Genomic DNA, 12,623 nt, shown 5'->3' on the forward strand with positions numbered 1-12,623 from the left:
CATATCAAGTAGACAAGGTTATTTTAATAAAATGGAGATTTTTTTTGATTTATTTTTGCAATGGTGGCAATATTTCTACTTGGGGGGTTTTGTGGGGTTTTTTTTTTGCAGTGTTTGTTCAGGCATATAACTGTGGGGTTAATCTCTAGATCCTACTTATGTGTCCATATATGACTTTTTATTATGACTAAAATGGCAAATTCTTGACATGCTCCCCCCCCCCCCCCCCCACACAGATATCGACGAATGTGCATCCAACCCTTGTGCAAGCGGGGGTGAATGTAAAGACCTCATCAATGGTTTTGAATGCATTTGTCCTCCTCAGTGGGCCGGGACCACCTGCCAGCTTGGTACGTGTAATTTTTAGTTTATTTTGTTTTTATGCCCTTAGCTAAAACACTATGTGATAATGTCTTCGGTACAATGGTGAAACTAAAAGAAGAAAAGTTAAATATTTCCAGACAAATAGACCTCAACTCTGTTATAGGTGCCAGGGAGTTTTTACGCAATGCATATTGTAGGGCTGTGAGGCATGAGAGCAGTTTTTTTTGGTTTGCTTTGCCAGGTCGTGGACACCGTTACTCTTTATGGTATGGACGCACCGAATCCACTATTTTGATTTGCCCAAATCCTTGGTGAAAGATACCAATTTGAATCCTAATTTGCATAAGCAAATTAGGGTCAGGAAAGGAAAAAGTGGAAAAAATTCTTATTTTGTTACGAGAAGTCACGATTTCCCTACCTGCCCCTAATTTACATATGCAAATTTGGATTCGGTTCAACCAAATCCAAATCCTGCTGAAAAATCCTGGCCAAATCCCGAACCTAATTCGGTGCATCCCTACTTTATGGGTTTATTTTACTAATCTTGCACATTTCATTTGTAGTTGCAATGGGTATGCATTGGTGGTGGTCAATTTTTTGTTTTCAGTGTTTGTGAGCTAACCCGTTTTAGAAATATCTTTTTTTTTTTGCGTTTTGGGCACATTGATTGTTGTTTACTGCTAAACGCTGCATGTGATCGTCAAAATTTAAAGTTTTAATCACAAGCATAAGGCATCTGCATGGGTTTTGGTGTAATTTATTCTGTAATATGCACAAGGGTGTTCAAACTGTGGGCTAACCCCTGCTGAACTATAATTTCTTCCTCAAGTTGAGTGACCAACTGGTTGACCATCTTTGGGCTACTACAGGTATAGGATCCCTTATCCGGAAACCCGGTATCCAGAAAGCTCCGAATCACAGACTCCATTTTATCCAAATAATCCAAATTTTTAAAAATGATTTCCTTTTTCTCTGTAATAATAAAACAGTAACTTGTACTTGATCCCAACTAAGATATAATTAATCCTTATTGGAAGCAAAACCAGCCTATTGGGTTTATTTAATGTTTAAATTAATTTCTAGTAGACTTAAGGCATGAAGACCCAAATTACGGAAAGATCCGTTACCCGGAAAACCCCAGGTCCTGTGTATTCTGGATAACAGGTCCCATACCTGTACTTGAAATTCACTGTATTCTGCTTGGTGTTTGGGCATCTTTGGCATGTGTTTTATTTCCTCTTTTTGTTTTGTTTTTTGTCTTGTTTCACAGATGCTAATGAATGTGAGGGGAAACCCTGTCTTAATGCTTATTCTTGCAGAAATCTGATTGGTCGATATTTCTGTCACTGCCTTCCTGGATGGACAGGACTAAATTGTCACATCAGTTAGTATATAATGGTCCATTTCAAATAGTTTCCTTACAGTCAAAAGAGAGACATATATAAAAAATGTTATTTGAGTCTGGTCATACCTGGAATCTAGGTTTTGTTTCACAGATTTTCTAGCACATGAATTTCAGACAATCAGCCTTATTATAATGTAGCCAAACAAACAGATCTGTATTTGATAGGACAGCTTTTGCACAGGGCCAAGGCTTAAAACTAAACCCTAAAAATTGATAGGGCTAAAAATGCCATGTTTTATATATTGCACTTATTGCACCAGTCCAACAGTTTCAGCATCTCAATAGCAGCAATGATCCAGGACTTCAAACTTGTCACAGGGGGTCACCATCTTGGAAAGTGTCTGTGACACTCACATGCTCAGTGGGCTCTGAGCAGCTGTTGAGAAGCTAAGCTTAGGGGTCATCATTAATTATCAAGCAGAAAATTGACCTGTATATAAGCTGATGCTACATTTTAAATGCTGATTATTAAATTCTGATGCTAATTGCACTGGTTTCTGTGCTGCTATGTAGTAATTATCTGTATTAATTACTAATCAGCCTTATATTGTGACATTTCTATTCTATGTGTACTGTATATTGTGAGTGGGTCCCTAAGCTCAGAAAGTGACAGCAGCACAGAGCATGTGCAGTGAATCAGCAGAAAAGAAGATGGGGAGCTACTGGGGCATCTTTGGAGACACAGATCTTTACTGCTAAAGGGCTGTGGTTGCCTGGGGCTGGTACAAAAGCTCAAAACATAATGTACAAGATTTCTAGCTACTTCTACTTCTTAGTTCAACTTTCCTTGTCCTTTAAATCGGATCTTTTGATTCCTGGGCCAAGGATAGAGGCCAATGGAGGCCCATCAGAAGAGGACCGCATCAACACAGCAATGCAGTTCTCTCTCCAACAGGATTTTCATACCTGCCCAATAGATATCTGGCTGATATCTATCAAGAAGGCCCCCATACACAGTCTGAAGGGGCCAAATCGGGAGCTGAAATGTATGTGAACTCCATATAACAACATATCAATTATTCGCTTTCACCAATCGCTTGCATTTGGTACAATGAAAGCACACGGATCTACCTCAGATCTAGAACCCAGGTGTGACTATGACAGTATATCTAAAACAGGGCGTTCAATCATGAATATTTTAAATATCCAATGAAATTCTCTTTCACAATGCATGCAATGCACTAGAATGTCACATATATATATATATATATATATATATATATATATATATATATATATATATATATATATATATATATATATATATATATATATATATATATATATATATATATATATATATATATAGGTACCTCTCTTCTATCTCAAACTCCCTTGCATAGATAATCTGATGGCCTTTTTTTCCAATACTCAATTAGTCTATTTAATTTGTAGGAAAAAGTGATGACTGCCATGGACAGTGTCTAAATGGAGGCATATGTAAGGTAAGCTTTTTACATTTATTGCTTTTCTATAATATGTTCATATTAATACACACTTATAATTATACAGTGTTATTCCATCATTACTTCTGCATGGAAGCAGCACATATTTCATCTATGCAGTTTGAGAATACTGTACAGGGCTCATTGATGCATCTGACTTTAGCATATCGGGTAAAATAAGATCATTAAGGTATTCGTATGGGTTTCCATGCTAAAAACAGGTGGGTAGAACAAAGAATAGGGGGGAGCATGGATTGTGCTTTGCAGATTTTTGCCCTTAGTAAGGAATTTAAACAAAGTACAGGATGGAGTCCCACTATAGAAAAGGGGAATTGTATGGAACAAAGGGTTATTCTGTGTAGTCTGACAATAAAATACTTGAGGGGAAATGGGTAAAAAGCCTAGTTTATTGATAATTCGCATGAGAGTGAGAGTTGCTGCTCAAATGTTGGCTTATTACAAAAAAATGAACCCCCTCTGTATTGAAAGGCAGAGAACTTGCCCACATGCTGCAACCCATAGCAGCCAATAAGATGTTTGCTTTTCAAAAGGTTACCAGTAAATGCTACCTGCTTATTGGTTGCTATATAGGTGATTAAACATTGCATTCTTTAATATGTTTCCTTCATAAAAGTTGCCCTACCAAAGTATAACCATCATTGTTTTAAGCAAAGGGGCAGGTAAAAATGTGTTAAAAGCAAAAATATATTTTATATACTGCAGTGGCATTGTATAACCTAAACAATCTCCTTCCTTCTTTAAGTTCCACTTAAAGGAAAACTATACTCCAAAATTAAATATTAAATTAACTGATAATATGATATAAACTAAGTGGCTACTTAAAGGAGAAGGAAAGCTACGGAGGCATTTTATTGCCAATAGATTAGCTGCAATAGTGCAAGCTAGAATGCTATATTTATTCTGTAGAATGTTTTACTATACCTGAGTAAAAAGCTTTAGAAGCTCTCTTTTGTTTAGGATAGTAGCTGCAGTATTAGCTTGGTGTGTCACCACTTCGTGCTTTAGTCTCTCCGTGCTCACTTATAGCTCTGGGCTCAGATTACAGCAGAGAAGGAAAGGGGGGGAGTGGAGCAAACTGAGCATGCTCAGGCCCAGGGCAAAGAGATTTCAGCTGAAAACAGGAAGTCTGATACAGAAGCCCATGAGTACACAATAGAAGGAAAGAAATGCTGTGTTTCTTTTGACAGAAGACTCAGAGCAGCACTACGTTCGGGTCAGGCCACACAAGCAGATTCGGGGAGATTAATCGCCCCAGCTACTGCGGCAATGCACACGCGGCTCTTCGTTTTCCGAAATTGCTTCACAAGGAAGCTTTGGGCGACTTTGGAAAACAAATCGCCGCATATGAATTGCCGCAGGTGATTTTCATTTTAGCCGGCGGAGGGCAGGGAGAAGGCAGTTCGGGAGATTGTCTCCCCGGAGAAGAGGAGATTTGTCACTAGGGCAACTAATCGCCCCGAACATGCTCTTGTGGCCTGACCCTTAAAGACTCTTACCAAACTAATATATATAAAGTAAATATTGCCCTTGTACATCTTTTACCTTGGGCCACCATTTTGTGATGGTTCTAACTGTAACAGTAGAAGGGTGGAAACAGAAAAGACTTTGACAAACTTTGTCCAGTAATTGGCTCCTGTGACTTAACATGATTGTATGCCCTTGGTTTGTTTATGTGCACCACAAATCATGGTGGCACATACTACTAAAAAAATATATATGTATATATGTGTGTGTGTGTGTGTGTGTGTGTGTGTGTGTATATATATATATATATATATATATATATATATATATATATATATATATATATATATATATATATATATATATATATATATATATATATATATATATATATATATATATATATATATATATATATATATATATATGTATATTAAGAAAAGGGTTTATTTACATGAAACAGGGTTTTACAATTGAGCTGTTTTATGCAATATCTTTTTATAGAGACCTACGTGGTTTGAGGGTATAGTTTTCCTTAAATTAGTAGGGTTGCACCGAATCCACTATTTTGGATTCAGCCGAACCCCCGAATCCTTTGCGAAAGATATCCCTATTAATTAGCAAACCCATCTTTAGATGTTAATCTTTGTGCTTTAGGATAAGGTAAATGGCTATCGCTGCATTTGCCCTCGCGGTTTCGTTGGGAAACATTGTGAGATAGAGCTGTACAAGTGTGCAAGCAAGCCTTGCCAGAATGGAGGAACCTGTGAGGATCGTGTCAACACTTTCCACTGTCATTGTCCCCCAGGATATTCTGGAACCCTGTGTGAGGTGAGGAGTGCACTGGAATCTCTGATGGGTTGGGTGGATGGGAAATTTTATCTTTTTTTAGAGCAATCCAAGGCTAGATAATTGCTGTTACGTGATGCCTTGTATGAATTAGCAAATTTGTATATGTGTCCTGCTGGCTTTAAAGGGATTCTGTCATCATTTTTAAGATGTCGTTTATATTTCTAAATTACACTGTTTCCACTGCAAATAATTCACTCTACAATATAAAATTTCATTCCTGAACCAGCAAGTGGATTTATTTTAGTCGTAATATTGGTGTGTAGGTGCATCTCAGGTCATTTTGCCTGGTCATGTGCTTTCAGAAAGAGCCAGCACTTTAGGATGGAACTGCTTTCTGGCAGGCTGTTGTTTCTCCTACTCAATTGAATTGAAAGAGTCACAGTGGGACCTGGATTTTATTATAGAGTGCTGTTCTTAGATCCAGACCAGGCAGCTGTTATCTTGTGTTAGGGAGCTGCTGTCTGGTTACCTTTCCATTGTTCTGTTGTTAGGCTGCTGGGAGGGAAAGGGAGGGGGTGATATCACTCCAACTTGCAGTAAAGAGTGACTGAAATTTATCAGAGCACAAGTCACATGACTGGGGGCAGCTGGGAAACTGACAATATGTCTAGCCCCATGTCAGACTTCAAAATTAAATATAAAAAAAAAAATCTGTTTGCTCTTTTTAGAAACTGATTTCACTGCAGAATTCTGCTGGAGCAGCACTATTAACTGATGTGTTATGAAAAAAAATTTTTTTCCCATGACCGTATCCCTTTAAACCTTTAGAGGGATAGTGACCAGTTCTTCATGTTTTGCTGTATGTAAAAAGTTACAAATGCCATTTTACAGTTTACCATACGCTAATTGGAATCATGCTCCCTAAATGCCAGTTTTGATACAAGGAGGAAAAACAAAAATGCCATCCCTTAACCATAAAATCTAAGGAGAGCTGCCATGGCCTTTTTCCTCAACTAAGCCTTGATAGAAGCTCTGTGGTGCCAGGTGCTGTAGGTTCAAGTTTTAACTCTACCTCTTTATTATTAAGAAATCATTCTATCAACATGCTAGAATAAAAAAAAAAAAGCCAATCTTGTTTGCCATTATCTCTGTAAACTCTTGCATATATGTGAAATATTATTTTACTTCAACAAACCAGTGGTGGATCTTAAAACAACTTTCTTGTAGAAGGAGTGGAATTAATAGTATCTTTCCAGAAAGGATTCAGAATTGTGTGGATGTTCTGCCAGTTGAGAATACAACAAAGAGACGCTCATGGGCAAGTGCAAGTGTTGAGACTTGCAATATGAATGCAGTCTCTGTTATGCGAGTTAAAAAGTGATTGAACTAGTGGGAAATAACCCGTCTTAGTAATCGTTAGGGAAGTGCAGGATGTCTTGGCAGAACTGATAATGGATGTGCATTTTCCTCTGCTTTTCCTGCTAAACCATGGCCTCTGGGAAAGCCGGGGAAGGCCTCATTGTTATCTCTGAGATTAAATGTGGGCTTTGGGCTGCACCGTTCAGAAGGGACTACTTTTATTTGTAGCAATGCTTTGCATTATAATGAGGTGTTGTAACATACATAGACTAGTATTGCACATTTCAGTGACTTGCAGAAGCACTAACTTTTAACATGTTACCATTTATCAGCAATATTGTCCTTTTTTTTTAATTGATCTACAATTCCTAGCACCCAGTGGGACATATAGTTAAGCAACATATTTGTGTTGATTTTTAGGGATGCACCGAATCTACTATTTTGACGCCCCAAATCCTGTAAAAGATTTGGGCGAATACCGAACCGAATCTGAACCCTAATTTTCATATGCAAATTAGGGGTGGGAAGGGGAAACATTTTTCCTTCCTTGTTTTGTGACAAAAAGTCATGAGATTTCCCTCCCTCAAATCACGCGGAATCGGTTCAGGCCAGGCAGAAGGATTCATCCAAATCCTGCTGAAAAAGGCAGAATCCTGGCCAAACCCCAAACCGAATCTTGGATTCGGTGCATCCCTATTGATTTTGCAAGTAGGATATCTCGTGTTTTGGATGAAGTACATTGATTGCCCAAATGCAGCAATAACAAGATCACAAGCTTTGCAGATGATGCTATGCCCTGTTGCTTCTTACTGTAGTCCATATAGCAGAAGTTAATCAGAGTATTGCCTGCATCAGGGCTGGTTTCTGCTCCATTATTTCAAGAGCAAGAATCAGCAGTGCAGAATGGAACATGGCTTTGCAAATACAGGTATAGGATCCCTTATCTGGAAATCCGATATCCAGAAAGTTCCGAATTACGGAATAGCTGTCTCCCATAGACTCCATTTTATCCAAATAATACAAATTTTTAAAAATTATTTCTTTTTTCTCTGTAATAATAAAACAGTAGCTTGTACTTGATCCAAACTAAGAGATCATTAATGCTTATTGGAAGCAAAACCAGCCTATTGGGTTTATTTATGTTTAAATGAATTTCTAGTAGACTTAAGGCATGAAGACCCAAATTATGGAAAGATCCGTTATCCAGCAAACCCCAGGTCCCGAGCATTCTGGATAACGGGTCCTATACCTGTAATTTGAAAACTCTAGCATGTAGATTGGAAAGTTGCAAAGTAAAATTTTTATTATGCAAAGAATGTAGGTAGAGATCCCTTTTAATGTTACTGTTGTTTTCAATTCTAATCATTGGTGCTTTGTTTTTGTTTGTTTTTTTTTTTTGTGGTTTTCTTTTTTTTTTTTTTTTTCCAGTTACAGACTAAGGCGTATGTGAAGTTACTAGGGATGCACCAAATTCTAATTTGCATATGTAAATAAGGAGCGGGTAGGAAAATCACGTGACTTTTTGTTACAAAAGATTTTTTTTTTTCAACATTTTCTTTTCCTGCTCCTAATTTGCTTATGCAAATTAGGTCTCATTTCGGTATTCGTCCAAATCTTTCACCAAGGATTCGGGATTCATTTGAATCCCAAATAGTGGATTCGGTGCATCCCTAGACGTTGGAGATCACCAGAGTCTTCTAGAGTGAAACCTCACCACTCTCCATTCATTTCTGTGGGATTTTTTAAAGAGTAATTATCAATGGGTGAAAACTCCTAATTTGATAAATATGCCTTTCAAAATCCTATAGAAATGAATGGAGAGTGGTGGAATTTCACTCTAGAGGACTGTGGCCATCTCTAACTTCACTGTTTGATAAATCTACCCCTTATTCTCCTGCATATGCACATCTAAAGTCTATGAGACCACATGCATGAACAAAGCTTGTCCAAAATGATAGTAATAAGTGTTGGCACAAGCAATAAGCCAGAGGTGATGGAGCATTGAACTGATGAGTACAGTCTCAGACTCAAGATTACCAGGTGGCTATTTATCTGGTGGTTGAATCATACGTTCTCATATCCATATACTGTAAGACAGGATGGCATCCCTTCTCTATTGCTTATGCTCAGACTATTTTTTGTTTTGAAAGATCAAGGAGCCTGATGAAAATCCATAAGAATTGCAGGAAGTTTCAGCCACTTTGTCTATATCCTTGTTACCAGCTATTAAACTTGTTCTTTTACGGGAAATGATTCAGTCGGAAGCAAATGAATGCCGCTGATATGCGACTTCTTAAGAACGTTCTACTTTTCTCAGAGTCCTTTTGATTCCCAAGTTAAAAAAACCTAATTGCTTAGCACAACATAATGCTCCAATCACAGCACAGATATCTCTGCGTATGATGAATAAGCAGTATTTCACTTTCGAAAATCAATAAGCAGGCTTTTAAGAGGAAGGGAATTGATTGCCTGTGTGTGTGTGTGTATATATATGTATATGTATATATATATATATATATATATATATATATATATATATATATATATATATATATATATATATATATATATATATATATATATATTAGTCCCTTTTGATTAATAAACACCTTTATTTTCTTTGTAAGACCTGTAAGTGTGAGCCTCCTTCCGTCATATACTTGTATCCCTTTGGGCTTTTTTTGCACCCAGGCAACGTACACCTTTATAAGAGTTGCTCCGGCATCCAGATATATATACAGAGATTGGCTCACACAGACAGGTAGTCAGATTGATTATAAATAAAGGTGATATTGCCTTATAATCTCAAAAGCCCTCACCCCTGCCTGGTGCAACCGCTTGCCCAATGCTGTGGGTACTAAGACTTATTTATTGTGTTTGGTAGGAATGCATCAAATCCGCATTCAGGTCAGGATTCTAAATCTTAATTTATCAAGGGTTGAATTGAAAATTCTATTTTTTTTTTATGGTCAAAACTGTCCAGTTCAACTAGTTATTCAAATTCGATTAGAGGTTTTTTTGTTTTTTTTTTTTTAAAAAAAATTTGAATTCGATTTACGAGCTTTATCATACTCTGGACCATTAAGAACTCAAATTTGACTATTTGCCACCTAAAACCTGCAGAATCGCTGTTTAAGTCGATGGGAGAGGTCCAGGATAAACATGGAGTTGTTTGCAGCCTTCCTGACTTTCCAGTTTGTTTTGAAGAAAAAAAAACTCTAATCGAGTTTTTAAAATTTGAATCTAATCGATTCAAATTTGATTTGATCAAAGTTTTCGGGTCAGTTACATTCGTTTAAAAAAATTCTATTTTATTAATACATTTCGATCGGTCCAATTTCAAATTTTTGGGAGTTTAGGGGAGTTTTTAAAAACGCACAAGAATGCTGGAATGAGCTATGAGCTTATGGAGAGTGCTGCCCACTGCTGTGTTCTAATTGTTAATCCATAATGACTTCCTCACTACACCTCTAGAATTCTTTTTTTAAAGGGGATTATAATGAGGTTTCTATATAGTAGGAGGCTGCCAAAGGCTGCTTAGCAAAGCTAGATGAAAATGTAGACCAGCTCTTACAATTTCCTTATAATAAAAATAATAAAGTGCTTGATTTTACTGGTTAAAATGAATGGCCACTTCATTCTCACTTCAGTGCCCCTCAGATTCAGGACAGCAATTTTTCGGTGTCCTTTCCAGTGGATCTCTCTAAAGCAGACTCCTTGTTGCATCACTTGACGTACTCCAGTCTTCGGGAATAAATCTTGACATTTTGTTAGGCAGCCAAGCCAATTGGGAACAGTAATGTCTGCAGAGTAGGGGAGTGGAAGCTATTTTTTCTTTCACACGACCTGCGTAGATAAATAGACAATTAAACAGCCTGTTTATTTTATAACATTCAAAATCTAACAATTTTTAGCCTGGCATCAGCCCTGTTTTATTGGAAGAAAGTGTGCATTTATAATTAAAGGAACAGTTACATCAAAAAATGAGTGTTTTAAAGTAATACAAATATAATGTAGTGTTGTCCTGCACTGGTAAAACTGGTGTGTTTGCTACAGAAACACTACTATTGTTTATATAAATAAGCGGATTCAGTTGGGCCGGGCAGAAGGATTCGGGCCGAATCCTGGTGAAAAAGCCCGAATCCCGAACCAAATCCTGGGTTTGGTGCGTCCCTAATTTAAAGGGGTTGTTCACCTTTAAACAACTAGTTGTTTTCAGATAGATCACAAGAAATATCGACTTTTTCCAATTATTTTCTATGTGTCACCGTTTTTTTAATATTGGTTAGTAGAGTGTCATTTTTCACCTTCTAGAGCAACTTTAGGAAGGGGGGGTCGCTGACCCTGTAAACTGTTCTAAATTGATACATTTAGTTGATACATTTCTTATCTTTGTCCCTGCTGAGCAGAATCTCTGGGTTTCATTACAGGCAGCTGTTAGAATTGATACAATAGTTGCTAATACTCCAGAGATGCTGCTGAGAAATGGATCAACTAAGGGCTCTTACTGACAAACGTTTGAAAGACGCATTAGGTTTTTTCAATGGGATGTACTCACACAGGCGTGTAGGCGCCGAACGCAGGTTGAGAAGCAACATGCTGCATTTTTCCTGCGTTCGGCCCCTACACACGCCTGTGAGAGTACATCCCATTGACAAAAACCTAATGCGTCTATTCCTGCGCTCCGCTGCGGCTGAACGCAGAAAACCGGAACGCAGGGGATCGCAGTTACAAACGCTCGTCAGTAAGAGCCCTTAATGTTGCAAAATTCTAACAGTTTAGAGTCCGCACCTGAATTACTGAGCTTCCAGACTGAAACACCAGAGACAGGGACATTCAACTTTAAACTTAGATTTTGGAAAAACAGTAAAAAATAAATAATGGAAAGTAATTGGAAAAAAAGTCTTTTATTTCTGGGGAACAATCTGAAAAAAGTGTTTGGAAGGTGAACAACCCCTTTTAAAACACTTTCATTTTTTGGTGTTACTGTTCCTTTAACTGGTATCTCAAGTTAGCATTTGTTTTCAAGTTCAGCTGGTGTCCTGCACTTTCTTTATTGACTTCATAACATCTGGATGCCAGTGTTAAATAATAACATCCACTAGTTTTGTGGCCCATTTGCATATAGGTAATTTAGGTCCTTGGGGGGAAAAAATTTGGCTCTTTTTTGGTCCCCGAGCCTAAAAAGAATGGCGACCCCTGTTGTAAAGGATATCATTGTGAGTAATGAATAAGTTGGTGTCCCCATCCACCAAAAGTTTTTCCTGGCTAGTATTTTACAACAATCCAGTTTTCAGTCAAATACTTGTTTGCTAGCCAGTTCCGTTGCCTTTTCTAAAAGCAGCTGGACTGCCAGAGCTGTCGCCTGAAATTTTAAGTGACTAGCTAACTATGCACGTGGCTGCGCTGCTTTACATCACATGGTTGCCGTGCAGGACATCGCTGCTAATTATTCTTCCCAGATCTGGAAATTCTTCAGAGTCCAACAGATCGGTAGGAAAAATAGCAAGCAAGGGGAAAAGTGTGTGTGCAGCACTTCCATAGCATCTTGCTTGCTAAAAGTTAACCTTTTACAGTTAGAAAAAAAACAACTCTCTGTGAATAAAGCAAATTAGCCAGCTATGTTAAAGGGGAACTCCACAAAAACAAAACTTTAGCTTTTTTGAAAAGTAAACATAATTTCAAGAAACTTTGCAATATATATCAATAAAAAATATGCAGACTTTTCATGATTTTTAATGGTTTAGAACAGTTCCCTAAGCCTAACCCCCTGCTCTCCTGCTGATCTGTCTGACTACTTTGCATACACGTAT

General features: G+C 37.6%; 1 protein-coding gene across 3 annotated transcripts in view; it reads left to right on the forward strand.

The window, feature by feature from the left end:
• jag2.S (jagged 2 S homeolog) overlaps positions 1-12,623 on the forward strand; it is an 83,358-nt gene that overhangs the window by 52,943 nt on the left and 17,792 nt on the right. For 2 of the 3 annotated variants that reach the window (XM_018232298.2, XM_041574735.1), the window contains 4 exons: positions 237-350; positions 1,595-1,708; positions 3,125-3,174; positions 5,317-5,490. In XM_018232298.2, the coding sequence (XP_018087787.1) occupies positions 237-350; positions 1,595-1,708; positions 3,125-3,174; positions 5,317-5,490 (452 nt within the window). The remainder of the gene's footprint in view (positions 1-236; positions 351-1,594; positions 1,709-3,124; positions 3,175-5,316; positions 5,491-12,623) is intronic. The other variant, XM_018232299.2, reaches the window with a different exon arrangement.

This window comes from Xenopus laevis, chromosome 8S (genome assembly GCF_017654675.1).
Source record: "Xenopus laevis strain J_2021 chromosome 8S, Xenopus_laevis_v10.1, whole genome shotgun sequence".
Lineage (NCBI taxonomy): Eukaryota > Metazoa > Chordata > Amphibia > Anura > Pipidae > Xenopus > Xenopus laevis.